Raw genomic sequence first — 27,893 nt, 5'->3', positions numbered from 1 at the left:
CGCGAGATGCCCGCGCACTATAAATAGCGGGCGGCGCGGTGGTGCGGCCTTCTACGCTGAGAGATCACGTAAGTATGGCGGGAGCGGTGGCGGCGGGCACCGGGCGGTCCCGGGCCCATCCGGCCCCATCCGCGACCGACGGGGCCCGGCTGACGTCCCGCTTTGTTCCAGCAAATGGCGGACGACGCCGGTGCTGCGGGAGGAGCAGGAGCGGCCCGCGGGGGCTTCCGCGGTGGATTCGGGACCGGCCTGCGGGGCCGCGGCCGTGGCCGCGGGAGGGGCCGCGGGAGAGGCCGCGGGGCCCGCGGAGGCAAAGCCGAGGATAAGGAGGTGAGTGGCGACCGCCGGGGCCGGGGGTGCTGCCGACCCCTCGCATGGGGCAGCAGAGCCGGTTCCCGACGGGTGCTGGCGCCTGGTGACTCTTGCTCCTGGATTTCCTTGCCAGTGGATTCCTGTCACCAAGCTCGGTCGCCTGGTCAAGGATATGAAGATCAAGTCTCTCGAGGAGATTTATCTCTTCTCGCTTCCCATCAAGGTGAGTTGCTGTGGACATGGAAGTGATGGGTCAGGGAGGTGCTCCAAGGGTTGGAGCCAGGCTGGGAGAGCTGGGGATGTTCACCTGGAGAAGAGGAGGCTCCGGGAAACCTTAGAGCCCCTTACACCGTCCAAAGGGACTCCAGGAGAGCTGGAGAGGAGCTGTGGACAGAGGCCTGGAGGAACAGGACGAGGGGGAATGGCTTTCCACTGCCAGAGAGCAGGGTTAGGTGGGAACGAATTCCTCCCTGTGAGGGTGGGGAGGCCCTGGATCCCTGGAAGTGTCCAAGGCCAGGTTGGATGGGGCTTGGAGCACCCAGGGATACTGGAAGGTGTCACTGCCCTTGGCAGGGGGTTGAATTAGCTGACCTTCGAGGTCCCTGTCAACCCAAACCATTCCAAGATGCCATGATTTCTGTGTGCTCAGTGCCTGACTTTTGCAGGAGTCGGAGATCATTGATTTCTTCCTGGGCTCCTCGCTGAAGGATGAGGTGCTGAAGATTATGCCTGTGCAGAAACAGACCCGTGCTGGGCAGCGCACCAGGTTCAAGGTAATCCTGTTCTTCAGGATCCTCGCATTCACAACTTCCCTTCTGCATTTTTAGTGTTATTTTCATCACTCCAAATCCCTGTTTCTGTCCCATTTAGTAAATATTTTGCTGTGAGGGCCATTAATAGTTTACTAAGTGTATTTTAACTTGAAAGCATCAGTGATACGTGCAGATGCTCTTTGAAGCAGTACTGGCCCAAAAGTTGTATTGCAACACTTTTGATCTTCCTTTTAACCAAACTATTCTGAGACTGCAAAATTTAGTTGTTTTTGTACAGCAGTGCTGGGTTTTCAGGGAGAAGTTTTGGGTATAAAGACAGAATGCTGTTGGGAAATCATGGGGAGTTCTGACCAATGTGAGGCTGCAGCAGGGAGTTGAATCCCAGTGCTTTAACCTTGTTGATTTTGACTGAAGGATGAACTCTGAGGGCAAAAATGGGTTTCAAGAACTGTGTATAAGGTTTGGGGGTGAGCTCTGAGTTCCTGCTGAGCAACCCACCACGGTGTATTCTTGGTGGGAAATGCCGCTGAGGGAGCAGTGAAAACTCTTCTGCCTGCAGGCATTTGTCGCTATTGGGGACTACAACGGCCACGTGGGGCTGGGGGTGAAGTGCTCCAAGGAGGTGGCCACGGCCATCCGTGGGGCCATCATCCTGGCCAAGCTGTCCATCGTGCCCGTGCGACGCGGCTACTGGGGCAACAAGATCGGGAAGCCACACACAGTGCCCTGTAAGGTGAGTGTCCCCTGCTGGCCCTGGGGGCTGTTCAAGGGGTGTGTTCTGGAGGTGTGACCCGTTGTGTCCGTGCAGGTCACTGGGCGCTGCGGCTCTGTGCTGGTGCGCCTGATCCCGGCTCCCCGTGGCACCGGGATCGTGTCCGCCCCTGTCCCCAAGAAGCTGCTGATGATGGCTGGCATTGATGACTGCTACACATCGGCGCGGGGCTGCACAGCCACCCTCGGCAACTTTGGTGAGCTCTGGGGCTAGTACGTAGCTTACGGCCACTTCTGTCACTGACAGGGCACAGCATCTCCATTTTATAGTGGTTTGTGCCTCTGGCAGTGAAGCAGAAGTCACGACTTCTGCTGACAGTGCAGGTTGGTCCTGCTGCGGGTTCTGTGAAAGTTAATTACAGAAATGGGGGTTTTACAATCCCACATCTCCCAATCTGCGCGATTGCACTTGTGTGCCGTAGTGTAATTGTCGTAACTGGAGAGAGAGAGAAACCTGAGTTTTGTGGGTTCATCAGAGAGACCTTCCTGTGGTCTCCCTGATCCTTTCAGAATTCCACATTTTTGCACCGGGGGGATATTTTGGAGCTGTAGGTGGGATCAGCAGGCTGGTTCTGCAGCAATTGATGGGCAGTGTGTGACATCTCTCCACAGCTAAAGCCACCTTTGATGCCATCTCCAAAACCTACAGTTACCTGACTCCTGACCTCTGGAAAGAGACTGTCTTCACCAAGTCTCCTTACCAGGTAAGAGCATTTTGGTAACTTGGCAGCTCAAATCTTAACCATTCTTGCCCCTGAAATTCAGGTTTCTGTACCCAAAGAATTGGTAGCTATAAAGTTGAGCTACCCCCAGCCCCACACGCACACCAGGGATGGGAAGTGGTGCTAAGGAACAAATGAGAGGGGTCTGAGGAAATAACCCACTGTTGCTGTGTTTTTTGCAGGAGTTCACTGATCATCTGGCCAAGACCCACACGAGAGTGTCGGTGCAGAGGACCCAGGCAGCCGCTGTGGCCACAACCTAAGTGGGTTTTGTACGAGAATAAAGTGATCAGAGAACCAGGAACTGGTGGTTGGTGTGATGGGGGGGTTGGTGCTCGGGGCAGGTGGGCTAAATCATGGAATGGGGTTGGGTTGGAAAGGACCTGGAAGCTCATCCAGTTCCAACTCCTGCCATGGGACACCTTCCACTAGACAACACTGCTCCAATCTCTGTCCAGCATGGCCTTGGGCACTTGCAGGGGCACATCATCTTAACCCATACTGAGGGAATTCTCAACCAGTGCTGGGCGCAGCAGCATGAAGTGTTCTGGTGGCTCATGGAGGAGAGGAAGAGGTCCAGAGGGCAAATCCCAGTACTGGCAGCCCCAAGTGCCTGTAGTTGAGGGCTTGCAGAGCTCTTCAAAGAATGAATACAGATCTCAACTGTACAGATGTCTGTTTATTGTGGAGGCCAACAGCACCAGAGGTCAAGGAAGCAATATGCACGTGGATACCAGCACCATGGAGGGAGGAACTGTTCTACTCCTCTTGTGCTGCTTTCCTCTCTTCCATCATCCTGTGCTTCTGTTTCATTAAGCAAGTCCGTGCATTCCCATGGTAACCCAGATCACCGTCTGAAAAATAAAGGGAATGTCTGAGCAGTGCCTCCCACAAGCCTGTGTCCCATGACAAGTGTGGTTTCAGACCCCCCATTCCTGGGTTTAGGACCTTTTCCCTGTGTGCTGCTGCCATACTCACATCTGTCCTGGTAGGCCTTGGTGACCTGTGCCAGCAGCTCCATCTCCTTGGCACAGTTCTGGAAACGGTTGGGCCCTTCCCTCTGCTTGCATGCAGCCATTCTTTCCCGGACTATCTCCACGATTTCCTGATCAACCATCCTGCAGAGAAGATGGTGATGAATGTAACAGCAGCTACAAGATGACAGAAAAGCTGAAGCAATGGGTGAGGACACCCTGTGGAATGTCAGCTTGGATTTTCAGGGTGCTGGTTCCTAATGCCACCATGCCAGGTGTGCTGCAGGGACAGCAAGACACTGATGTGTAATGGGGTGGGCTGGAGGTGCTGCCTCAGCACCCCAGCATCCACCAAAATGCTGCAGGTCCCAGAGCTGTGTGCTCTGCTGTGACCTCGCCTGGAGAAAGTCCAGGCATAGCCATACCTGTCCCTCCTCCACTGAGCCTCGGCCTCATAGTAGCACAGGTAGTCACCATCCAGGCACTGGCTCAGGTCCGGCACACGGCGGAACTTCTGGTGGTAGTAGTAGAACTTGTTCTTGGATTGCCACCGCTCGATCCACTCTGCAGAGACAGCCCGGTCACACACCCCAACTCCGAGGGGCAGCACAGCCCCAGTGCTGGCACTGCCCAGTGCTGCCCTCCCAGGCAGCAGCAGTGGGTCCATTACTGTGTCCAGCTCATGCCCACCAGTGTGTCTGTCCCTCTGTGCTGTGTTACTCTGTCCCTGTATCCCAAGCCCCTGCACCTCTCCCAATGTCCATGCTGTGTCCCATGTCCCTGTCCCACTATCAATAGTGTTCTTGTCCGTGACCCGTGTCCCTGTGTCTGTCCTCCTATCCAAGCTCTGTTCTTGTCTGTCCTATGTCCCTGTGTCCATGCTGTGTTCTTCTGCGTCCGCTGTCCCTGTCTGTCCCTGTGTCCATGTTGTGTCTCCTGTCCCTGTCTGTCCCTGTGTCCACGCCGTCTATTTGTCTATGTCCCACGTCCCTGTGTCCTGTCCCTCTGTGTTCCCGTTGCTGTTACTGTCAGAATCAGTCTCCCCGTGTCCTTGCGTGTGCCCTTTGCCTGTCCAGGTGCCCGTATCCTCACGCCTTTGCCCCATGCCCCGGTGTGCCCGTCCCTGTGTGCCCGTCCCCGGGTCGCTGCTCAACCCCCACGGGGAGCGGGAAAGGGGGGGGCGGGGGTCTCGTCCCGCATGTACCTCGGACGAAGGTGACGGGCGCGTCGAAGACATAGCTGAAGGCGCTCTGGAAGAAGTTGACGGGGTTGGGCACCGACGTGGTCCTCTCGGAGACAGGGGTGCGGGTCGGCGGCACCTTGTACGCCTCCCAGTCGTGATCCTCCGGCATCGCGGCGGCAGCGGGGAAAGATGGCGGCGACCCCTGAGGCGCCGGGAGCGGGGAATATGGGGGTGACCCTTGAGGAGGCGGGGCCGCGGGAACATGGCGGCGGCTCCGGGGCACGCCGGGAGTTGTAGTGCGCATCTCCCTCCTCCGTGAGGGGATCCCAGAATCAGGGATGGGCCAGGTTGGAGGAGCTCACGGTGTGTCCCGTCTGTCTCACCTCCCTGCTCAGCAGGGCCATCCCACAGCACATGGCACAGGACTGTGTACAGATAGCTCTGGAATATCCCTGGTGAGGGAGACTCTGCACCCTCTGTGGGATCTGTTCCCGTGCTTGGTCACCGCACAGGGATAAAGTCCGTATGTGCAGGGGGAATTACTGGGGTCAGTCCCTGCCCATTGCTCTGGTGCCATTGCTGGGCCCCGGAGCAGAGGCTGGGCCCTGCCCTGAGCCCTCCCTGCAGCCAGGGACACCCAGGGCTGAGGGCCCCTCTCAGCTGGGGCTCCTCTCGAGGCTGAGCAGCCCCGGCTCCCTCAGCCTGTCCTGGGCACGGAGCTGCTCCAGGCCCTTCCTCAGCTCCGCAGCCTCTGCCGGCCCCGCTCCAGGAGCTCCCTGGCCCTGCTGGGCTGAGGGGGCTCAGAGCTGGACACCACACTACAGATGTGCCTCACAGGGCTGAGCAGAGGGACAGCTCCTGACCTGTTGGGAATATTTCCCACTGACGGAGGACAGGGTTAAATGGGATATCAGGGAGAAGTCCTTCCCTGTGAGGGTGAGGAGGCCCTGGCACAGGGTGCCCAGAGAAGCTGTGGCTGTCCCTGGATCCCTGGAAGTGTCCAAGGCCAGGTTGGACAGGTCTTGGAGCATCCTGGGATAGTGGAAGGTGTCCCTGCCCATGGCAGGAGCTGTGACTGGATGGTTTTTAAGGTCCATTCCAATCCAAACTGTTCTGTGATTCCGAGGTCTATTGTCTTGATCTCTTTTCACATCAGAATCACAAAGCCTTTTTGCCTGGGCTGACAGATTTTTCAGTCTGTGCTGGGGGTACCTGGTGCAGGTGTTCACAGCTCTGGGTGTGTGGTACCCGTTTGGAAACTGCCCTAATTCAGGAAACTGCCCTAATTCCTGCCATTCACACTGGAGTTGTTCAGGAGGGAGAAGCGTAAACTGAGCCAGCAGCAATTGACCTTTATCACACCACAACTGTCATGTCCAACCTGCCAGGAATGAAATGAATATCGCAGCGGGTGAAGCGAGCGGCTAAATTTGTGTCTTCAGACCCATAACCATCTTAAGTATTAATCTGGGGAGGCACTTCCTGACAGTCTCTCTCTGCTGCTGCCCCGGGCCGAAGACGTCCCATGGTTGGTACAGCTCTGCTGGAGTCGCTTGTGTGTGGAGGGTCAGCGAGCAAGGCTGGGTTATGCTCCTGGTAGTGCCGCTGGAATGGGGTCAGAATCCTCAGAGTTCCACTCAGGCTGGAAAATGAGCTTGGTGGAAAGCACAGCCAGGCGCTAGGACTGATCTGAGCTAGGAAGGAGCTGCAGTGAGTGCAGGACTAACCCTTTGCTGCTTGTGGTTGAAGTCTATATATTAATCTCTTCTCATCTGGCTTTCAAGGTGCCTTTAGAACCTGTGCATGTTCCTGTTACCCATTCCTTTGGGCATCCTTTCCCCTGTGTTCCCGATCCTTGCCTGTGCTTGTTTTGTGCCATTTGCCTTGATGACACAAAGCCCAGGAATTCCAAGCAGGCCTTTTTGGTGCTGCAGGTACCAAATAAATTGTTATAATTAAGAGCACAGAAGGACAGATCTAATAGAGAATGTATTTCTCCTTCAAAGTCCTTCAGAGGAAGCTGAAGGAGGGAGATCATGTTAAGTTTTTTATTTAACTGGCATCATTTGTCCAGAAATTTAGTGAATTCACACTGACAGAGAGTAGATTTATACTGGATATTAGGTAGAAATCCTTTCCCTGTGAGGGTGGTGAGGCCCTGGCACAGGGTGCCCAGAAAAGCTGTGGCTGCCCCTGGATCTCTGGAAGTGTCCAAGGTTGGACAGGGCTTGGAGCACCCTGGGATAGTGGAAGGTGTCCCTGCCCATGGCAGGGGGGTGGAACTGGATGGGCTTTCAGGTCCCTTCCCACCCAAACCGTTCCAGAATTCTGTGACATTTTTCCATGTACATGACAGAAGCTTGAACAAAATCCCACCCTGTTACAACTCAAGGAAGAGCCCGGAATCTCTCCGGTATTCCCATGTAAAAGAGGGGAAATTTTGTTGTGCTTTGCCCCATTTTCCGGGAGCTGAGAGTGAAGCTGCCCTTTGCTGTTCCTCTCCGCAGTCCCACCGCAAGTTCTCTGCTCCCAGGCATGGCCACCTGGGCTTCCTGCCCCACAAGCGGAGCCGCCGGCACCGAGGGAAGGTGAAGGCCTGGCCCAAGGATGACCCCAGCAAACCAGTGCACCTGACAGCTTTCCTGGGCTACAAGGCTGGAATGACCCACACTGTGCGGGAGGTGCACAGGCCTGGGCTCAGTAAGGCTTGGCTGCAGCAGGCATGGGGCCACATCCAGGAGGGAAAGGAGGGGATTAGGCTTGTTGGGAAAGGCTGTTTCTGGAAAGGGGTGGTGGAGCCCACAGCTTCTAGGTTAAATCCTGGCTGTCCAGGTCTTGGATGGTCAAAGGCCACCTCAGCATGGGCTGAGTGGGAGTTGCTGGAAATCTCCACACTGCGATAGTGAGTGGTGGTTTGGGAGATGGGAAGGCTGGGGCTGGCTGGAGACCAAACATGACCCTGCCCCCAGCACTCTCTGTGACAGCCGGAATCCTCCAGGGAATGACCTGATCCCAGAGGATGCCAAGCACCACTTCCCTTTGCTGCTCTGCAGAGGTCTCCAAGCGGGAGGAGGTGGAGGCCGTGACCATCATCGAGACCCCCCCGATGGTAGTGGTGGGGGTTGTGGGCTACATCGAGACACCCAAGGGCTTGAGGAATTTCAAGACTGTTTTTGCTGAGCATATCAGCGATGAGTGCCGGCGGCGCTTCTACAAGAACTGGTATGTGTGCCCTAAAAGGGTCATTTAACATCGGAACTCCCCAGGGAAGTAGTGGAGTCACCACCCTGGAGGTGTCCAAGGCACCACTGGATGTGACATTCAGTGCTCTGGGCTGGATGACAAGGTGGGGATCAGTCACAGGTTGCACTCGATGATCTTGGAGGTATTTTCCAACCTCAATGATTCTTGGATTCCCAGAGTGGGGGGTTTCCTGGGGGGCTGCCTGTGAGGGATCTCTGGCAGCAATTCCACAGGCTCTCCGGGATGCCCAGACAGCTCAACTCCTGTGGAGTGAAACTGCTGCTTATTTAGTCATGCACAGAGACACTGCAAACAGCCCGATGCTGGGGAGCAGCATATGCATATGTAAATTTATTCTAATGGTTGAACCAAGTTAGCTCTCTCCACAATATCATATGGCAGGTTCCTTTTCCCTTGTGTAGGTTGGACTTGTCAGCTCCCCAGTTAACTGGAATTCTTGAGCTGGAGTGAAACCACATTTGCCAGGGGGAATATTGGTGCAGAATGTGGCCCCTGGCCCTCATAAATATCAACACCCCTCAGCAGAGAGGGAAGTGGAAAACACGAATTTCCTTGCTGCAGGAATTGTGTCTCCTGTGACAGTGCCATGGAGACCCACCCACCATACGCCTCTGTTTTCTCCTGTCAGCCCTTTTCACAACTCATCCACTTCCTTCTTCCCTCCCAAAGCCCTTGACAGTCAGGTGAGGCACAGGTATCCACAGGTACCAGGGAAGTGCCTGGCTGCTTTGTGGCTTCCTAGCTGTAGGAATCTCCTGTAACAGTGCCATGGAGACTTACCCACAACAAGCCCCTGATCCCTGCTTTCTCCTGTCTCTCATTTTGTGCCTGTATTTTGGTGGTGCTGAGTCAGTCAGTGGGAGACAACTGCATTCCTCATGCAGAAAGGTTTGAATTACCCTTGAACAAGCCCTTTTCACGGCTCATTATCCACTTTCCTCTTCCCACCTCAAGGTCCTGACAGTCAGGTGAGGCTCAGGTATCCACAGGTTCCTTGTGCCTCCGAGGAGGTGCCTGACAAGGTGACCTGTCCCCTCTCTGCACTGTCACAAGCCCTTTATCAGCTCTGATGGATGTCAAACCACTTCTGTCATAGGCACAAGAGCAAGAAGAAGGCGTTCACCAAGTACTGCAAAAAATGGCAGGATGAGGCTGGGAAAAGGCAGCTGGAGAAGGATTTTGCAGCCATGAAGAAATACTGCAAGGTCATCCGTGTCATTATGCACACACAGGTCAGAGCGTCCCCCAAAGCTCAGGGGCTTCCTCCGCTCTGAGGGGCCTGGAAATGGGATCAGGAGGTGTTTTGGTAGTGTCACAGAGGCTGAGAGAGCAGATGGTGTGAGACAGGGCAATGGGAGGTGCTGACTGACCTTTCCAGCTGCCTCCTGACCTCCCAGTCCCCTTCCAGAGCTCCCTGCTCCAGGATTGCCTCGGGGGCTGTGGTTTGGGAATGCTGGGGAGCCCCCACATCCTGATGGGAGCACACACATCCCGTGGAAGAGAGCAAGAGGAGGGCAGAGCCTGGGCAGGTCCTGAGTCCTGTGTCAGCAAGGGACCTTGGGCCTCATGATCACCTCAAATTAGCAACTGGTGTCAAATGTTTTAGGCAAAAATAACCACATGGGCAGGCACAGTTTTGCCAGATGCTGATTGCTGGATACACAGGGGCCCGTTTTCATGCTGATCCCGGGAGTTAAGGGCTGCTTTGGAGTCTGGGGGAGAGCTAAGTTGGCTAAAGCCCAGATGAGGTCTCTGGGCTCAAGGACAAGGAGTTGGCTCCACGAGATCCCAGATACCAGGAGCTGCTGACCCAGGGCTGCTATGAAAGGGCACGACTGTGGCAGAGAGGGTGGTGAAGCAGTGGCTCTGCTCACCCCTGTGCTCCTCACAGATTCTGAGTGACCCAGCCCTGCTGCACCCTCGTGTCTGTGGGGCGAGGGGCCACATGTCACCCTAAACCACTGTGTGCTGCAGATGAGGCTGCTCCCACTGAGGCAGAAGAAGGCCCACATTATGGAGATCCAGCTGAATGGGGGCACAGTGGCTGAGAAGGTCGACTGGGTCCGGGAGAGGCTGGAGAAGCAGATCTCTGTGCACAGCGTCTTCAGCCAGAACGAGATGATCGATGTCATCGGTGTGACCAAGGGGCACGGGATGAAAGGTACAGGGGTTTGGGTCTGTCCTTCTCACATGGCTCTGCCCATCAGGTGGTTTTGGGGCAGGAAGGTGTTAACAACCCTGAGAACCCCCAATTTTTTGTAGAGGGAGTAGCAAAGAGCCTCGGGATCTTAAGCATGACATCCAGTTCTGTTGTGGCAGAGTTTGGTTTCCTTAATCTCAGGGATTCCGGCAAGAGAAAAGTGCAACAGGGGCATCTCTGATGTAGATACAAAGGAGCTGACAAGGTAACCTCTGGTGGAAAGATTTTCCCTGAGATTAAGGGCAATGAAAGCTGTGCTGTCTACTGTGCCCAGAGGCCTCCCAGGAGGCTCAGAGGCACTGTCAGTACATAAAGCAACAAGATCTAATGGGAGGTGTCCCTTCCTGTGGCAGGGCTTGGAACTGGATGGTCTTTGTGGTCCCTTCCAATCTAAACCATTCTGTGATTGTGTGAATGTCTCCCAAACCCCACGTGTGCAGGGGTGTGGGTGTCCCTGGGGGCATGGAACACATCCCAGTCTGATCAGAGCCATGGGAAGTGAGAACAGCTCCTCATCTCCTCCCAACACAGCCTCCACTGAGAACTGCAGGAGAAGGATGGGACTGTCCCTCAGGAGAATGATGGGACCCTGCTTCCCCAGTCCCAGCCCCTGCCCTGCCCCTCCCTGCTGACCCTGCCCACTGTTCCCATGCTCCCAGGGGTGACCAGCCGCTGGCACACCAAGAAGCTGCCCAGGAAGACACACAAGGGCCTGCGGAAGGTGGCCTGCATCGGGGCCTGGCACCCGGCCCGTGTGGGCTACTCCATCGCCCGGGCTGGCCAGAAGGGCTACCACCACCGCACCGAGATCAACAAGAAGGTACAGCCCGGGGGGGCTCCCTCAGGCCTCCCATCCTGTCACCATCCTCCTTCCCACGGTGCCCTCAGCTGTCCTTATCCTCCCAGATATTTCCGTAGACATCTCCATGTCTTTCCCGGTGCTTTTCTGCTGCTTGAGGGCACACCTTGGTGAAAACCATGTGATTCTGTGGGGGATTTGGTCACCCTGTGAAGCTCCTTAGCAAGGGGCAGGAGAGTCTCCATCTCTGCTGCCTGTCTGTTCCCAGATTTACCGCATTGGCCATGGGATCCACGTGGAGGATGGCAAAGTGGTGAGGAACAACGCTTCGACGCACTACGATATCACGGAGAAGACCATCACACCTATGGTAAGGGCTGAGAGGTGACAGGGCTGTGACTCTCCTGACTCTCCCAGCCAGCTCTCCTGCCCACCAACCCCTCTGCTCTCCCCACAGGGTGGTTTCCCTCACTATGGAGAGGTCAACAACGACTTCCTCATGCTGAAGGGCTGCGTGGTGGGCACCAGGAAGCGCGTGCTCACCCTCCGGAAGGTGAGAGCACCAGGCTGGGATGGACTGCAGCTTCCCAGGGACACATTCTCCACATGGAGAGCCCTCCAAATGCTGTGCAGGGACACTGGGAGGGTCCTTGGTGCTGTGTTGCACATGAATGTGGTGCTGAGGCCATTGGCAGGTGGAGGGTTTGTGGAGTGGGCAGGTGGATGGAGCCTCTCTGGAGAGCTTCAGAGCTCTGAGGGCTGGGGTTCATTTCAGAAATGAAATGATGGATTGTTACAGAAAGGGTGATTGGGCATTGGAATGGGCTGCCCAGGGAGGCGGTGGAGTCACTGGTGTTTAAGGACAGACTGGATGTGGCACTCAGTGTCATGGTCTGGTTGACAAGGCAGTGTTAGGCTATAGGTTAGACTTGGTGATCTCAGAGGTCTTTTCCCGCCTAGTTGATTCTGTGACTCTGTGAAATGCTGAGTGAAGAGCAGCTCTGCAAGCTCTCCACCACCTGAGCACCAGGGTGTTGCTCTGAGAACACAGATTTTTGAGGAGATATTTGTTTAGAGGATATTCCAACCCTGCTTCCATGAGAACAGCTGTCCTGATTTTCTGTAATGATTATCTTGATGTGTTGTGACTGTTCTTTCCCAGTCCCTCCTGGTGCACACAAGCCGCTGGGCCCATGAAGCCATCGAGCTCAAATTCATTGATACCACTTCCAAATTCGGCCACGGCCGCTTCCAGACAGCTCAGGAAAAGAGGGCTTTCATGGTGAGTTCCTCAGGCTGCCTCCAGCTCATCATGGGGCTAAAGCAACTGACTGACTCCAACCAAGCATCTTCCAGGTGTCCATGGGCAGGGAGGTGGAACTGGATGAGTTTTATGTCCCTTCCAACCCAAACCATTCCAGGATTCTATGATTCCATGATTCTATGATGTTTCTCGATACAACAACAGCCAAACGAATGTTTGAGACTCTCTTGAGTAAAGACAGCCACAAGCTCAGCTCACGCAGCAGAAATTATGCTAAGGAAGAACAGGATGGTTGTGTGAGTGATCCAAGACAACTCAACCAGCAAATAAGAGACCATATGGGCAACCAGTTCCCATTTACCATGGGAAGTTTTAAACAAGCAGTTAACTTGGCAGGCACTGTCTTGGCCATATGGTCCCTTTCACTTGGAATTGTGCACTGCTTTGATTTGTTTGGAATGATTTATAGCTTTAATGTTCTTAGAGGAAAAAAGTTTGGGTCAAATTCAGATGCAGATTTATGGTGCTTTTGTCAGAAGCTTTCAAGAAGGCCAAGCAGTGTATTTTTCTTAAATCTGGGGCAAAAAAAAAAAATCCAAACATGGCAGTTTCCTGAATAGTTTTGCAGCCTTCACCAGGCTGGTGCAAGTCTGAGTCTGAAGGGGAGGAAGCACTGAATAAACCAGGAGAGAGAGAAGGAGAAGGCAAAGAAACAACTGCCTGGATCCCAGGCAGATGTAAACTGGGTCTGGATCTGGCCTGTCAGCCAGAAATGCCATGTGAAGCTGGCTAAGCCTCCTTAGAGCTGGCAGGGGGATTGGTTAGGCAGAGCTCTTTAGAGGTTAAGCTGATTTCCTTCAGCTCAGTGTCAGGAGCCTGTTGTGTCACTGCCAGCCCTGAGCTGCTGAGGAGCTCGGTGACAGGAGGAGGTTTGACCTGGGTGCAGCTCTTTTCTTTGCCATTGGATTCTGTGGTAAAACATCACATTGGCCTGGAAGTTGAGGGACATAAGTAATTCCTGCCATTTGCTCCCATAGGGTTGATTTGCTGTAGGATAACCCCATTTTTCAGCTGCTGGCCAGAGCTGCCTTTCTGGTCCCCACAGCCCAGACACAGCCATGTCTGCATGTCCCTAACACCAAACTCTCCTCTCTGCTCTCTTCCAGGGTCCTCAGAAGAAACACTTGGTGAAGGAGAAGCCAGGTGTGCAGGAAGAGCTCTAAGGATGGAGATCCAAGGCTGCCTGACAGGGCACTTGCAATAAAGGGGCTCCAAGCCATGCCTGCTCCCTCTCTTCCTTCTGGAGGGGTGTCTTGCCTGTTTTCAGGCTTCTCAGCAGGTGGGGATGGGAAAAGTGGCATTTGGGACTGGCCCACACAGACAGGGACTAACTGGGACAGCCAAGTGCCTGCTGTGTCCTCTGGATCCTCCCTTTCCTTTGCCAAGTGAATTTTTCCACTCACCAAACCACCATGAAGACTCTTCTTCTTCTCATCCAGCAGAGAGCAGAGCAGGTACCAGCACTTCTGCACGAGTTTCCACTGGGAATACTGGGAATACAGGGCCTCCCCATGACCTGCCTCTGCCCAGGCTCCCCAACTGTCTCTCCCCTCACTGCCTCTCCCACACACCCCCAGGCACTGCAGAGCTGAAGATACAACCCGGGGGCTTCTCCCTGCTCAAAGCCTCTGATCCCAGCTGGAATCCTCAGCAGAGATGGGAATTTGTGTACAAGAAGAGGGCTGCTAGGCAGGGCTGGGCAGCGATGGATTTATTCGGTTGGGACTCCTTTCCCACCCATGCTTTCCTTGCAGCCCAGCTGCCTGTGGGGAGGGGGGGATGCCCCGGAGCTGGGAATTTTGGATCAGCAATGATCCCAACTCCTTTGGTGCAGAACTGGTCCAGGTGTCCTGCACCCTCTTCGGGAACCAGACAGTGGGAAAGCCAGCCCTCCACTGTCCAGAGCTGCCTACTTGACCAGGAGTCCTGGGAACGTGGCCATGAAATTCCTGGGTCTCCAGCAGCCTGGTTGTGCCCTGAACGTGTGCTTGCAGGATTTGAAGAGGCTCATCTGCAGAAGCAGAGGATGAGGATGAATCCAGGCACAGCCCTGGGTGCAGTCAGTGGCCAGGCCCTGGCTGTCCCCATGTCCCAGCGAGGTCCCTGAGCTCCGGGCATTGTCCCTGCCCCTGGGATTGTGCTTCAGAGCCTCCTGTCCCCCTTGGCTGGCAGGTCCCGGGGCAGTCCTGTGGTGGGTGGCCAAGGATCCAGGCCAGAGCGCATGATGGGAATGATGAGATCGTCCATGTTTGGCATCACCAAAATTTTCTGAAAAGAGGAATCCGGAATAACAAATCAGTGGGTTTGAACACCACGGGGACACTGCCTGGAGGTGGCTTGGCAGGAGCCACGCCTGGGTCAGAGGCTGTGAACTGGAGGTCCTGGGCTCCCACCCCCGCAGCAGCAGCCCCAGGGTGGTCCCAGACCTGGATATCAGGGTGGGGATGAACAGGAACAGTTTATCTTTGCTCTGCCCACCTCCATGGCTTCAGGGGTGGCCACAGCAGGGCACTTTGAAGCCATCCAAATGGGTGGCTTTTGGGGGGCCCTAAATACCTGTGGGGACATTTCTGCTCTTTGAGCAGAGGTGAGAGGCTGAAAACAAACCCTTGGGAAGGTAAATCTCCCAAACATCCCCAAACCAGAGCAGATGGGTGGATTCAGCCCTTTTGGGGGATATCTGCCTGGGACTGCCTGACACCCCCAACCCTCCCTGCTTGGGGCAGGCCTGCAAATGGTGGGAGGAAATCACTTTTCCTCAGCCCTGGAGCTTGTTATTTGGGTTCTGTGTCTTCACTGTTCCAAGCTGGCCAGACCAGACCAGATGTCGGCTTTTTGCAGAAACAAGTGGCCCGAACTGAGGCTGACTCTCCCTGATGGCAGCAATGCCCAAGCCTCAGCAGGGTTTGTTAAGCCCTTGAACAGCCCAGGCACCTGAAATTCGTGCTTCAGCTTCTTCTCAATCCACTCAGTGACATGCAGGAATGTCACCTCCCGCTCGCCCAGCTTCGGGCGCACCTTCAGCTCCAGCTGCGGTGGCACTCGGAAGCTGTACCTGTGAGGGGAAAGGAAAGAGGCAGCAAGCATCACCTCTCAAAGATGTGGCTCAGCCCAGGTGGCCCCACTGCTGGGTTTTAGGGAGGAGGTCACAGCTGCTCAGGGTCCCCAGATCCTGTGTTGGCCTCGGTGAAGACTCAGAGAAATGAGCCTGAGGTCTGTGAGCCCCTTTGAGGAACAGCCCTGGGTTGTTGGTGCTCAAGATGAACCCAAAGCCCTGGAGTTGGCTCCTCGCAGGGAGCAAGGGGAGCTGGAAGGAGGATGTGCCTGTGGGGGAAAGGAGAGCTGGTACCAGACACGGTTGGTCGGTGGTGGGGGGATGTTCACAGCCAGGGTTCCTGCCAGCTCCTGCACCTCCACCGTCAGCAGCAGAGGCGTGTTGGAAACCTCCTCCATCTTCTTCTTGATGAACTCATTCTCTGTGGCCTTCTGGAAGTACTTGGACTTGGCAATCTTATCCACGAAGCGCAGGATCTTCCGGCTCGTGCTGTTGCCGCTGACGTGGCTAAAGCAAGAGGGGCCCCAGCTCAGCCCTGCTGGGTTTTGGGGTTCCCCAGCTCTCTGCCACAGCACCCCACAGGGACAGAGTCCCCTCTGAAAGCTGCCATGATGTGCTGTGTGTGCCCTGCTGGGGACACTGTCCCCCAGCTCCTGTGCTGATATGGCACTGTGCATCCCCCAGCCCCTCCCAGTGCCCCCCATGGCACAAACCCCCAGCACCCCCTTACCCCTCGGTGCCAGGCGGGGGAAGCCGCTCCCCCGGGGCTCCCACGGGCTCTGCAGTGGTGACATCTTCCTCGTCAGAGGAGCCGGCGCTGGACGACTCCGCATCGCTGTCTGCCAGCAGGATCAGCCGTGGCCTGGCCCTGCAAACCCCAGGAGATCACGGGGTGCTCTGGGGACAGCAGCCTCGCCTCACTGGGGCAGGAGGAGCAGGATGAGCCCATCCATGGACAGATTCCTTACCCCTCTCTGCCTGCCTCTGCAGGGTCGCTCTCCTCTGCAGAGCTCTCCTTCCCCAGCTTGCTGAGGTTCATCTTTGTCTCCAGCGTCATCTGCAACGAGCCGCTGTAGGTGACCTCCATGTCCACCCAGAGTCCTGCCAGGGAGAGGGACAGGGCGAGATCAGGTCAGCACCACAGGGGTCAGAGCTGTTTGCGTGCTGCCAAAACCTCCCAGCTTTGGGGACCAGGCTGGCAGCTCAGTAAAGCCATCCTGAAGCCAGCTTTGGGGTCCCTGTCCCTCTGTGGGGCTCTTACCTCGCTCATTGATGGTGGGGTTGGAGGCGCTGAGAACTGAGGGGATAGATGTGCCCATGTCCAGCTCTGTCAGCGTCAGCTCATTCATGAAATACGGGAGCTGATGGAGGGAAACCCCATGGGGGACGGTCACCACAGCCTGGCATGTGCCATGGAGCCTTGGGAACAAGGCTGCCCCGAGTGATCTGATGCTCCTGCCTCTCACCTTGATCTTGCTCAGCTTCTTCTGGATCTTGTTGGACACCTGCTCAGCCCAGTACTGCTCCCGCAGGAAGTCCCAGAAGATGCGCCCCACCAGCGCATTCATCCAGGCCATGCTCGCCGTGTCCTCGCCGAGCTGCGGAGGGACAGCAGCCACCAGCCCCTGCAGCGAGGTGGCCCCGTGAGCAGTGGAACCTGCTGTCCTGGTGCTCTCCTGCCCCAGGGCTTGGCTGCTCACACAAACCACAGACTGGAAGTGGCTTTGTGTGGGGTCCATCAGCCTCTGCTTAGCGCTCAAGTCCCGCTCCCAGTGCTGGATTTGTCCCACTCACCTTTGTGGGCGTGGGGCTGCCCAGAGCTCCATGAGAGGGGCTCCGGTCCGGGCTGGGTGCCCCCTGTGCTGGCATGAATCGGGCCATGTAGGTGCTGTAATCCAGGTAAATCTCCTCAACGCTTCCCGACAGATCCTTGGCTGAATCTGTGGATGGGATGTCCTCAGCACTGCCCCCACTGCTGCTGCCGCTGCTCTGCGGAACTGATCCCATGCCTGGGGACATGGAACCACAGAATCATTTAGCTTGGAAAATCCCTCCAATGTCATCAATCCAACCATTCCCCAGCACCTCTCCAAGTGCCACATCCACAGGGATTTAACTCTTTCCAGGGATGGGGACTCCACCCCTGCCCTGGGCAGCTGTGCCAGGCCTGGACCGCCCTTTCGGTGGAAGAATTTTGCCTAATATCCAATCTGTTGGGTCAGGATAGCATCAAGGGTGACATGATGCCTGTCCATGATGCCAGTGACATGCCACCCACTCTGTGCTGATGACGTGAACCCTCTTGGCTACACTTTGGGCTCCTCCATGTCCCTCTGTGCTCATTGTTGCCCACCAAGGGATTGTGTTCCGGGATCAGTCCTGGCACAGAGCAGAGGCCGTGGTGGCTGCTCCTCACCTGCTCTGGTGTCACCGTGACTTCTAGGTGTCCCATGGGAGGCTTGCACGAGGTGCTGGTACCACTCCTCCTTCTCTCGCCCTGTCCGCCCAAACAGGTACAGGCACCTCTCCCTGCAGTCCCCTGGGATGTCCTGCCCAGACACCGGCACCTTCCTTGTCCCCTCATCCCCCTGCAGCTCCGTGTCGTGCTCCTCGCTGCTCCTGCCCTCTCCCTCCGCCGTCTCGGGGAGGAGGACACAGATGGGATATTTCTTGTTCCACGTCCGCTTTCGGGCCAGGCTGGGGGGGCACAGGAAGACCTGCAGCACCGAGAGCGGGATGAGGCCGGGCCAGGCATAGGGGGTCCCCGTGGGAGGGTCCTGAGGACCTCCAGGCTCACCTTGGCGTCGGTCAGGTCGTAGCAGCGGTGGCTGACGAAGACTGCGTCCAGAATCTCCTCCTCGAAGGTGGCTCGGCGCGGGATGTTGCTCTTGGGGTAGGACAGCTTGAGGGTGGACCCGTCCAGCACGGCGAGCACCGAGTGTGTGAGCGACGGATGGAAAAGCTCGGGGTCGTACACGTGCAGCTGATTCATCCAGCCCTGGAAAAGGGGGAAGAGGGAGCCGGCTGCTTCCTGCTCACCACAGGCACCTCCAACTCCGCAACCCCCTCCAGCCCCTCATCCCGGACCGCCCCTCTCCTACCTGGAGGTGGGGGGTTTCCCGCGGCTCCCCCGGGAGCAGCTTGGGGCGCAGGCGGCCCCACGGTCCCCGAGCGGCCGGCGGGGGCCTTGGGCACGAGGAGGAGGACGGCGAGGAAGCCCAGCAGCAGCCCGCAGAGCAGCCCCACGCCGAGCCCGGCGGCGTAGGGCGGCAGCGGCAGCACCAGGTACCCGTACGCGAGGAGGGCGATGGAGGCGAGCGCTCTGCCCGGCACGGTGGCCCCGGACCGCGCCGGCGGGGGCTCCTCGGGGGTTGGGAGCGGGGGTTCGGCGTCTCTCTGTGCCACCTCCACCACCTGGATCACGTCCCCCGTAGGAGCAGATCTCGTAGCGGCAGTTCAGGGTGGGCTCCCAGGGCGTCCAGTCCCGCACTCGGCGGCCTCCGGGCCCGCGGCTGCCCCCGGGGCTGCCCCCCGGCTCCTTGGCCCGGCTCGTGGGGCTGCTGTCCTCGGCCATGAGGCGGCTGAGGCGGCTGAGGGGCTCCTGCACGGCCTCCGACAGCCGCCGCCTCGTGTCCTCCAGCCTGGCGTCGCGCAGCCGGAGCAGGCCGGCTCGGCTCTCCGACGGGGACACGCTGGGCGACGATGGAGCCGTGCGCGACTTGGCCGGGCTCAGCCGGGGCTGGGGGGCCCGGGGGAGGTCGGCCAGGAGCATCCCCCCGGGCTGGGGCGAGGGGGGACGCTTTGCGTCCCCGTCCGCCGTGTGAAGGGGCCCGCAGCCATCCCGGCCGCCGGTGTCCTCCCTGGTGCCGCCGGGATGGGGTGTTGGTCCCTCGGTGTCCCCACGGCGAGGTGAGCCCGGGAACGGTGCCAGGGCTGGAGAGGCGTCTGCTGCCACCGCAGCCTGGTCTGCCATCGCTCGCATCGCCGACGGCACTGCCGAGGGACAGGGAAGCAGCTGTCAGAGCTGGAAGAGCTCCGGGTCACCTCAGGGCACGGAACATCCCTGCCCTAGTCCTGCCAACCCCATCGGCATCGCCCGGGGGCATCTCCCGGAACCCATCGCTCTGGGCTGGGCGCCTTCCAGCCTGTTTGGGGATGCGCTTGGGGCATAGAGCTTGTGGCTCTCCTTGTGCTTCCCGACAGGGAGGGGATGCAGAAGGCCCCGTGGTGAGATGAGCTCAATGGCTGCGTGTGGGAAACCGCTTGTCTAACGAGGATAAACCTCAGCCAGGCAATTAGCAACGGGGCTGCCGAGAGCCCGGGGCTGCCAGCCAGGGCTGCAGCCAAAGCAGGGGAATTTTCCACACCAGGACATTCCACTGGTCCCAGTGCTGAGTGCTGGGGCTGCGAGGAGGGATGCCAGGCCAGCGGGCAGGACTCCCTGACTCCTCTAAATGTTCACGGTTTGGCCCCTGATTCGAGCACTGCATGAATCCAAAATGGAGCGAGCCCAAGCTGCAGCCCCAGTGCAGCGTGGGGATGCTCCATAAGCACAGCCAGCAATCTCTGGCTTTACTAAGGGGACACACAAGTTTTTCTAACACAAGATTTCCATTGTCTTGAGGGGGTCTGTGGCCTCAACAAAGTGCAGTCCTGTCCCCACCAGCTGCCGCTATCCCTCATGGCAGCACTCCTGCCAAAGCCATGGGCTGACCCGCTCTGAGCCGTGCCCCCTCCATGATTTTGAGAGGGAGAAGGGATCTGCAGGAAGGGCTCTGCAGGGCCACCGCGGTGCTGAGTCAGCTCCCAGCAGGTCCATGGAGTGCTCAGCCCCCCCTGCCCTCTTCCCCTCACAGCATCCCTGCAGCAGGAGCAGGAATGCATCCCAGGGACCCTGGGGCTGCCTCACGCTCGCACCGAACCGCCCTGGATCTTCAAAGCTCCTCAGTGCCAGGAATTAATTACAGGCTGTGCCGCAGCTGCCTCCAGCCCCCTTTATATAATCTCAGCTCTTGCTTTGCTTCTCCTTTGCAGGAGCCACTTGTTAACCCCAAGTCATCCACGGGTGATTATCCTGGTGGTCCCAGCTCCCTGCAGAGAGCCTGGCTGTTGCTGTCCAGCCCATGGGCAGGGCTGTGGCACTGCTGGCACCACCAGCACCTGGCAAGGCACCAAAACAGCCAAACAAGGAGTGAGCAGAGGGAAATGAGCAGTGGAGCTGGGCCTGAGAGGAGACCTGCTCTAATGGAAAGTGTTCCTATCCACTGCAGGGGTGGTCTTTAAGGTCCCTTCCAACCCAAAGCATTCCATGATTCTGTGATTCCAAGGGATCCCTCCCCTGATGCCGCAGGGCCCTGTCCACCTCCCACCCCAGCACTGCAGCCCGGGCACCCCCTGCCCCTCATCATGCAGGGTTCTCAGTGGCACCACATCACAGCCACTCCCAGTATCCCCAGTACTGCCCATTACCCTTGGCTGTTCCTACCAGAACGTCCCTGGGCTGGTCCTTGCAGGGTCCTGCCCGGTCCCTGCTCCGTGTCCCTGCCAGGTCAGGGGGACAGTGTCTCCCCAGTGCTGGGCTCAGTGCTGCCGGTGTTCCACTCTGCCGTGCCCGGCTCTCCGTTCCCACCGCTCCCGTACTCGTGGGTTTTAAAAGCTAAAAAAAAATAAGGCAAAAAAAGAAGTCTGTTTCCTGAGAGACCATTAGCACGGTGGAAGACGGAGATAATAATAGCCTGGGCTTGTATGGGAGTTCTCCTCTGGCAGGGATGGTGAGTACAGCGGGGGCTACGCTGCTGCTGCTGCAACAGCCACCTCTGGGGAGGGGGTGCTGGAAGGTGGGGTGCAGCAGGATAGACCCAGCTGTGTGCCCTGGCTGGACCACCAGCACCCCGAGAGGGAGGTGCAGCCCCGGGGGAGGCTTTGCTGCTGGCTCAGGTGTCACAGAGCAAATGCTGAGCGTGGAGGTGGCCCAGCACTACCCCACCTCCCAGCCCGGAGCTCGTCCCCAGCCCATGGCCCTGCAGGATCGTGGGGATCTTTTTGCTCTTTACAGGATAAATTGGATATGAAGGTCCTTGCAAGTGTTTTCATGGGGGCAGCTGGGTGTGCTCAGCTGGGTCACAGGGTGATAGGATGATGGTGGCTTTGGAGGTGCCAGCGAACAGCTCTCAGGGGGTGATCCCTCCTGTTTGGGACATCCCTGGAAGGGTTTGGGGCTCAGTGGGATGTCTCTTGAGGAGCAGTGCTTGGGACACCCAGCCCAGGATGGTCACATCTCTGCAGGGCAGGGGCACAAGACCCCTAATGACAGTGTCCCCCCTCACAGTGTGTGGACACACCAAAGCTGTAACCAAGTGAGAATCTCCACTGGATTCCAGCTCCAAAATTCCACTCCTTGCTCCCAGCTTTGGTTCAAATTCAAGTCTTGGACGTGACCTGACAGAGACAAGCTGCGACCCAGCTTGGGCTGGTGTCTTGGGGCATCTCTCCCTAAAACATTCCCTTCACACGGCCAAGGGAGCAGGAGGTGGCATGGCACAGAGTGGCATGGTGGGAGCTCCCGGGGGGGCACTGCCCGCCTGGTGTTTGCTTTGGTTGTAGAATCAGTGAGTTAATTGAAATATCAACTTCATTAACTTCCCTCAGTCCTCTGTGGTTAATTAGGGTGGCAGTGGTGCTGCTGGCGGGGATGTGGCACCACAGCAGCGCTTTCCTCACCCAGCCAAAGGAGTTGGAAATCCCTCTCTAATTATCTGCACAAAACACTGTCACAGAACCTGGCTGTGACACTGTCCCTGGAGCGCTCTGCATTATCCCGAGATCAGGGAGCACCGAGGTGGCTTTGAGGGAATTCTGCAAGCTCAGAATGTAACTTTGGCCGATGGGCTGGGCAGTGTGGGATCCCAGCTCCATCCTCTGCTCCCAGTTGCACATCACATCGCTCCTTCTCAGGGGTTTTACTGGTGGATACAGGAGTGGGTTTCATGCTGCTGGGGGAGCAAGGAGCCAGGTGGGCTTTGGAGTGCCTCCAGCAGGGTGCCAAGAGCCAGCCAGCCCCAGGACCCACTCCCAAAGCCTCTACACCACCCTGTGCATCCCAGGGCTTGAACCTCGTCCTGCCTCTCTATGGACTCTGCTTCGCTCCCATGTCTCAGCCATTCCCAATATCTGCTTGTCTTCCTGAGACTTTCACATCCCTCGTGGCCTGGCCCCTGCAGCTCACAGGAGCTCTCACCCATGGGAAAGGATCCAGCCAGTTCCAGCATCCATCCCATTCACCAGCACAGCCTCACTGTCGGAATTCCAGGGAACAGCAGTTATCCCATGGATGATGCTGCCAAGACCTGCTGGCTGCTGCGGCTCCTTCCACCGCCTGGAAATCCACACCTCTAAGGTGTGCGGGGCCCTGGAGTATATTTGGAGCTTTCACTGACATCCCGCTCCTCTGATCTCGGTGGATCTTACGGGAAGCGCTTTCAAAGCAGCGCATCCCCCTCCCTCCCGTGCGGTGACGCGGCGCGTTCCCGGCTCCCCGCGCCCCGCGGTGCGGAGCCCCTTCCTCCCCCTGCCCGGGCGCCTGCCACGAGCCATCAATCCCCGGGGCTGCAGCGGGAGCTCAGCCCGCCCGGGATGAAGCCTGACCTAATTCAAAGGGGCAGCATGCAGAGGGCAGCGGCACCGCCGGCGCCGGCCCACGCCGGGGTCCCGCAGCCCCGGGGGGAGCTCCCGGCCGCCGGACACGTCCCTTGGCGTTAGGGAATGGGGATCCATCCAAGCGCGTCGCTGCGGCCGCAGGGCCAGGGCGGCAGAGCCAGACCCCGGTTTTTGTCCAAAGGGCACCAAAATTTTTTCCTCTCGCACCAAGGAAGGTGCCATTTCCACGAGAGCCTAAGCCCGGGGAGTCATCCGAGAGGTTTTGGATAAACTACAAAAGAAGGGATTTGTGGTGCTAGTTTTTGGAAGGAGAAGGAACCTGCAGCAGCTCAGCCCCTTTGGAAACCTGCCCAGGTTCACCTTCAAAGCCCTCACCTTGCCACATGCCGGGCTGTCACTTCCTCCTCTCCGGGACCCCCCGCGCCCACGACGGGCCCCGATCGGACCCCGCATCCCTCCGTGGGAGGGTCCCAACGGGTGACCCCGGCTCTGCGCTCCCGGGGCAGGGTGGTCCCGCTGTGCCCGCTCCTGCACCCATCCGCAGAGCCCTGGGGGTGCTTGAGGGACCCCGTGTCCCAACCGCCACCAACCCTGCCTGGGGAAATCGGGGCTGCCCGGCCCCCGCCGCCCGCCCCGGGGCCCCGCAGCGCCGGTACCTGCGGCAGGCGGAGGGGCCCGGGGAGCCGGGAAGGGCCGGTCGGTCCCGGTGGTGGAGAAGGAAGAGCAAAGCCGGGGAGTCGGAGTGGCCCCAGAGCCGGGGGAGGATAATGTGGCGGTCAGTCCCGGTGCCGGGGAGGACCGGACCTTGTGCCGGGGAAGAAGAGCCGGTGCCAGCGCCAGTGATGGTGTCGGCGCTGGCGGAGGCCGGTCGGTCCTGGTGCCAGGATCCAAGTACTGATGTCGGTGCCGGGATAGCAGGCCCGGAGCCGGTGCCGGTTCCGGTGGCAGTACCGGTGGTGAAGAGCCGGTGCCGGAGGCTCCGTCGCGGTCCCGCTGCCGGCTGCAGATGCCCAGAGCCGGGCTGGCGCCCGCCCCGCTCCCGCCGGCGGTGCCGGAGCATCCGCAGCCCCGAGCCGGCTCCGCGCTCCGCCCCGCGCCCCCCGCGCCGCCCCGCGCCCCCCCGCATCCCCCTCGCCGGGGCTGCCCCTCGCTCCGCCACCGCCCCGGGGAGGCCGCGCGGGGCTGCGGGCCCGAGGCCGGGGTCCCCGCGGGGATGGAGGGGTCGGAGCGGGGCCCCCCCCGGTACCGGGACCCCCTGGTACCGCCGGGCCCGCAGCGCCCTCTGCGGGCGGCGGGGCGGGGCTGCAGGGCGGGGCCGGAGGAGAGGCCAAGGGCGGACACGGGGGGGGCCGGCGAGGGGCGGGACACGGGGCTGGCCGGTGTATGGGCGTGGCGGGGGGCGCGGCCGCGCCAGCGGAACGGGCCGGGCCGCGGGCGCAGCCATGTCCTTCTGCTCTTTCGTGGGGGGGAGAGGTGTTCAAGGACCACTTCCACCGGGTGAGGGGCTCCCCACGGGGGGTGCGGCCGGGGGGGATCCCAGCGGGGCGGGCAGGGGGTGTCACCCGGCAAAGCGGAAACCTCCGGGTGAGCGTTTGAGGGGGGATTAGGGGGAGCATCCTCCCCCGTGGATCCGCTGGGGGTCCCCTCTCTGCCGTCTGTTGGGCTCCTCCAATGGGGTGGGGGAATCCTTCCCGATTGTGGCGGGGGGGGTCCTGATAGGGCTCGGGGGTTCGGTCTATAATAGGAGCCCCTTTTGGGGGGGGAATCTTGCCCTGTGGCAACCCCTATGGGGAATGGGGGTCCTGCCCCTCCACCCCCGTGCCTGGCCCTGGGGGTTCCGTGGGGGTCCGGCAGCCACAGCCCGGCAAAGTCCCACGTGAGTGTCCCGTGTCACCGCGCTGACGTGACCCCCCCGCTGTCCCCTGCACTGACCGCTCTTGTGCCGCCCTCCCCAGGCATCTACGTGTGTGCCAAGTGTGGCCATGAGCTGTTCTCCAGCCGGGCCAAGTACGAGCACTCGTCCCCGTGGCCAGCGTTCACCGAGACCCTGCACGGGGACAGCGTGGCCAAGCGCGAGGAGCGCCCGGGGGCTTTAAAGGTGCCGATCCCCGAACCCTTGGGATGTAACAAAAAAACACCCCCGGGCTTGTTTTCCATGAGCCCCTGAGAAAGCCGGATTGCTGCCAACCCCTCCCCTTGCTCTTTCAGGTGACGTGTGGCAAGTGTGGCAACGGGCTGGGCCACGAATTCCTCAACGATGGGCCCAAGAAGGGCCAGTCCCGCTTCTGAATATTCAGCAGCTCGCTGAAGTTCGTCCCGAAAGGTACCAGCTGTGGCTTGGCAGCTGTCCCAGCCCAGGGAGTTATTTTGGGGGCATGCTGTGTGCGCTGCAGTGCTTTCGGCAGCGTGGCTCTGGCAGTGCTGATAACACCAGAGAGCTGCTCATGGACTAAATCAGGCTCAGCCTGCTCAGCTCAAGGCTCCCCGACCTCCCACTGGAGCTCCTGGGTGTGACCACGGGTCTCCGTGGGTTTGAGGGGTGGCTGAGCTTTGGGGGGGTTCTCTGGGGGTGCAAAGAGAGGGCAGAGAGCCCCTGTGGTGGCACTGAGGGGCTGGGGGGGTTTGCTGGTCACTCCTTGGGGAAGTTGCCCAAGAAAAGGCTGTTGAGGAAAGGCTGCAGGAGGCCAAATTCCAGGCGGCACCACAGCCATGAGCTGCTGTCCTGCTTGTCAGGTGATGATGTGTAGCAAAACTCCCAAATAAAAAGGTTCTGGAGGAAGGAACATGAGCCCCAATTGTTCCTTTTTTAGGTAAAGCTGAAAATGACCTGAAGGAGAAATAAGCGAGCTGCTGCACCTGGCACTGCCCTGCGCTGATCCTGCCTTCACTCCTTGGGGTGCACTGTCCTGCCAAGGGCACCCACAGCAGCAGGAACTCCAAGGAAGCTCCTGGTTTCCCTGTTCTGGTTTGCCCCTGATGTCACGGTTTCCACTTGATTTCCCTGCCAAGGTTTTATCCCCTGACTTCCCTGTCATGGTTCCCCATTTTCCCTGTTTCAGTTCCTCCCGATTTCTCTGTCATAGTTCTCTCCTGATTTCCCCATCACAGTTTTCCCCTGATTTCCCCATCACGGTTTTATCCCCTGGTTTTCCTAATCTGGTTCCCCTCTGGTTTCGCTGTCATGGGTCTCTCCTGGTTTCCCTGGTCCAGTTCCTCCTTGGGGCTCCATCCAAGGAGCTCCTGTGCCTGTGCTCCTGCCTCTGCTGAGCTCTGGGGAGGGTTTGCTGCTGACTTCAGCCGAGCCAGGACAGTCTCCAGATCCCAGCCAGGCACTGATGCAATCCAGGGTCGCTCCGCTGGCACTTCCAGGGAGTAGCGCGGGATTAGCCGAGGTCAGAGTGTGGGTTAATCCCTGGAGCTATTCTGGGCTGGGATCATGGTATGAACTGCCCTATATAAACCCTTCCAGGGTGCTGGGGCAAGGATGTTTTATGGTCCCACTGGGCAGCATCCAGGTGTTTTCCCCCTCTGCCCACCTCGCACACAGCACAGACGGTTCCACATCCGCGTCCTCGACTCTGCCCTGGCCTTACACCTGATTTAGCACTGTGTAATAAATTTCAGTGGCACTCAGGCTCCTCCTGGCTGTGCCCTGGTGGGAGGGAGGCCAGAATTGGGCCCACGGGCTGTGCTTGGCACCGCTCAGGCTCCGGGAATCGTGTCTGCGCTGCCTCAATGCTCCCAAGGGCTGTCACACTGATTCTCCTTAATTCAGCTCCTGATTCGTGGCCTTCCCTCCCTGTCCCAGAAGCCAAATCCTCCTCTGGAATTGGTACACAAGATCTTTAAAGATGGGGAAGGCTGTTGCTGACCTGTGGGGTTTAGAGGGGCCGCGCTGCCGGTGCTGTTCCGGTGCAGCTGCACTCGGGGACACACTGGGGGCTTTTCTCTCCGTGTGTTTTGCCTCAGTCCCATGGATCCAAGGGCACAGGGGAAGTTTGCCACACCACCTCCTGGAGCTCAACTGCTGGTCTTGTACCTCTTTCCATACTGAAAATAAAGCACTGATTCACTGTGTTGGAGTGTTAAACACGCTGGGAATGGCATCCCAGTGCCGGGGGTTCCTTCTCTGCTCCGTGGCTGCAGGGATGGGGAGCCTGGGAGGGGTGGGATGTGTGTGGTTTTACCTGGAATCTTTCCCATTATCTCAGGTTTTGCCATGGGAAAGGGGGATGCTGATGCATTGGAGGCCGCTGGGCATTCCCAGGGCCAAAGCTCCACTGGGAACATTTCCTTTTCACTCCACTTCGCACTTTTTCCCAAGTGAAGCTGATTTTAGCTTGTTCCAAGTGTGTTCTTGGTACTTCCTGGGCTGTCAGGATTTTCTGGGCACAGGGAGCTGAGTTTCTCACCTGAACTTCCCCACATGAAGCTGTCTGCAGGACTGGAAGCCACAACCCTCGGCCTCACAAGGGGCTCTTCACCCCCTTGGAGCTGGATACCAGATCCCTGGAGCCTGGAGGCTTGAGCTGAGCTTTGCCAGACTCCAGTTCCCTGCTCCAATGGGGTAAAATTCTCTCTGGAACACAGGAGCCAGTGCCAGCTCTCCCCCATTGCCCTCACCTTGGGTCAACCTCCAGCTCTTAATTATTCACCAGATTCCAGTCTGAAGGTCCAAGCTGCCTTTTCACTGACTAATCCTTGGATTTTAGGATATTAAGGGGAAATTCTTCCCTGGGATGGTGGAGAGGCCCTGGCACAGGGTGCCCAGAGAAGCTGTGGCTGTCCCTGGATCCCTGGAAGTGTCCAAGGCCAGCCTGGACAGGGCTTGGAGCAGCCTGGGACAGTGGAAGGTGTCCC

The 27,893-nt window shown here is 58.4% G+C and overlaps 5 protein-coding genes and 1 non-coding gene across 7 annotated transcripts; 4 read left to right on the top strand and 2 right to left on the bottom strand.

Annotated features, from left to right (window-relative positions):
* The first annotated feature begins 53 nt into the window (after window positions 1–53).
* Window positions 54–2,882, top strand: RPS2 (ribosomal protein S2). The gene is made up of 8 exons (XM_039560555.1): window positions 54–68; window positions 172–330; window positions 446–535; window positions 978–1,085; window positions 1,645–1,818; window positions 1,894–2,053; window positions 2,469–2,560; window positions 2,761–2,882. The coding sequence occupies exons 2-8, from the start codon at window positions 175–177 to the stop codon at window positions 2,839–2,841; spliced, it is 861 nt and encodes a 286-aa protein (XP_039416489.1). The 5' UTR covers window positions 54–68; window positions 172–174; the 3' UTR covers window positions 2,842–2,882.
* Window positions 2,241–2,378, top strand: LOC120410818. The gene has a single exon (XR_005603149.1). It is a non-coding gene; the product is annotated as a small nucleolar RNA SNORA64/SNORA10 family (small nucleolar RNA).
* A 355-nt stretch (window positions 2,883–3,237) lies between the features above and the next one.
* Window positions 3,238–4,962, bottom strand: NDUFB10 (NADH:ubiquinone oxidoreductase subunit B10). The gene is made up of 4 exons (XM_039560557.1): window positions 4,757–4,962; window positions 3,978–4,116; window positions 3,557–3,696; window positions 3,238–3,432 (listed from the first exon to the last, which is right to left on the bottom strand). Exons 1-4 carry the CDS (start codon window positions 4,902–4,904, stop codon window positions 3,338–3,340), a joined length of 522 nt encoding a protein of 173 aa, XP_039416491.1. The 5' UTR covers window positions 4,905–4,962; the 3' UTR covers window positions 3,238–3,337.
* A 1,227-nt stretch (window positions 4,963–6,189) lies between these two features.
* Window positions 6,190–13,541, top strand: RPL3L (ribosomal protein L3 like). The gene is made up of 10 exons (XM_010392293.2): window positions 6,190–6,263; window positions 7,243–7,435; window positions 7,789–7,957; window positions 9,096–9,231; window positions 9,974–10,160; window positions 10,859–11,019; window positions 11,267–11,368; window positions 11,456–11,551; window positions 12,161–12,280; window positions 13,429–13,541. The coding sequence occupies exons 1-10, from the start codon at window positions 6,261–6,263 to the stop codon at window positions 13,483–13,485; spliced, it is 1,224 nt and encodes a 407-aa protein (XP_010390595.1). The 5' UTR covers window positions 6,190–6,260; the 3' UTR covers window positions 13,486–13,541.
* Window positions 12,711–24,113, bottom strand: LOC104685001 (testis-expressed protein 2-like). Its single transcript, XM_039560584.1, is given in 15 exon segments — window positions 12,711–14,590; window positions 15,257–15,377; window positions 15,672–15,884; window positions 16,108–16,245; window positions 16,346–16,478; window positions 16,639–16,738; window positions 16,844–17,044; window positions 17,046–17,386; window positions 17,794–18,094; window positions 18,175–18,375; window positions 18,479–18,559; window positions 18,561–18,806; window positions 18,808–19,370; window positions 20,863–21,033; window positions 23,690–24,113. Coding segments are annotated over 13 exon segments (2,754 nt in total). The 5' UTR covers window positions 19,360–19,370; window positions 20,863–21,033; window positions 23,690–24,113; the 3' UTR covers window positions 12,711–14,464.
* Window positions 24,114–24,423: 310 nt separating this feature from the next.
* MSRB1 (methionine sulfoxide reductase B1) lies at window positions 24,424–27,110 on the top strand. 2 transcript variants are annotated; one of them, XM_039560650.1, is made up of 4 exons: window positions 24,424–24,530; window positions 24,989–25,131; window positions 25,242–25,356; window positions 25,844–27,110. In XM_039560650.1, exons 1-4 carry the CDS (start codon window positions 24,476–24,478, stop codon window positions 25,873–25,875), a joined length of 345 nt encoding a protein of 114 aa, XP_039416584.1. In that variant the 5' UTR covers window positions 24,424–24,475; the 3' UTR covers window positions 25,876–27,110. The 2 variants fall into 2 exon arrangements, with proteins under 2 accessions (XP_039416584.1, XP_010390938.2); XM_010392636.3 differs by lacking the exon at window positions 24,424–24,530 and having other exon boundaries at window positions 24,795–25,131.
* The last annotated feature ends 783 nt before the right edge of the window (window positions 27,111–27,893 follow it).

Source organism: Corvus cornix, chromosome 14 (genome assembly GCF_000738735.6).
Source record: "Corvus cornix cornix isolate S_Up_H32 chromosome 14, ASM73873v5, whole genome shotgun sequence".
NCBI lineage: Eukaryota > Metazoa > Chordata > Aves > Passeriformes > Corvidae > Corvus > Corvus cornix.
The sequence above is the reverse complement of the archived record's forward strand: the minus strand, read 5'-3'. Positions and strand labels throughout refer to the sequence as shown.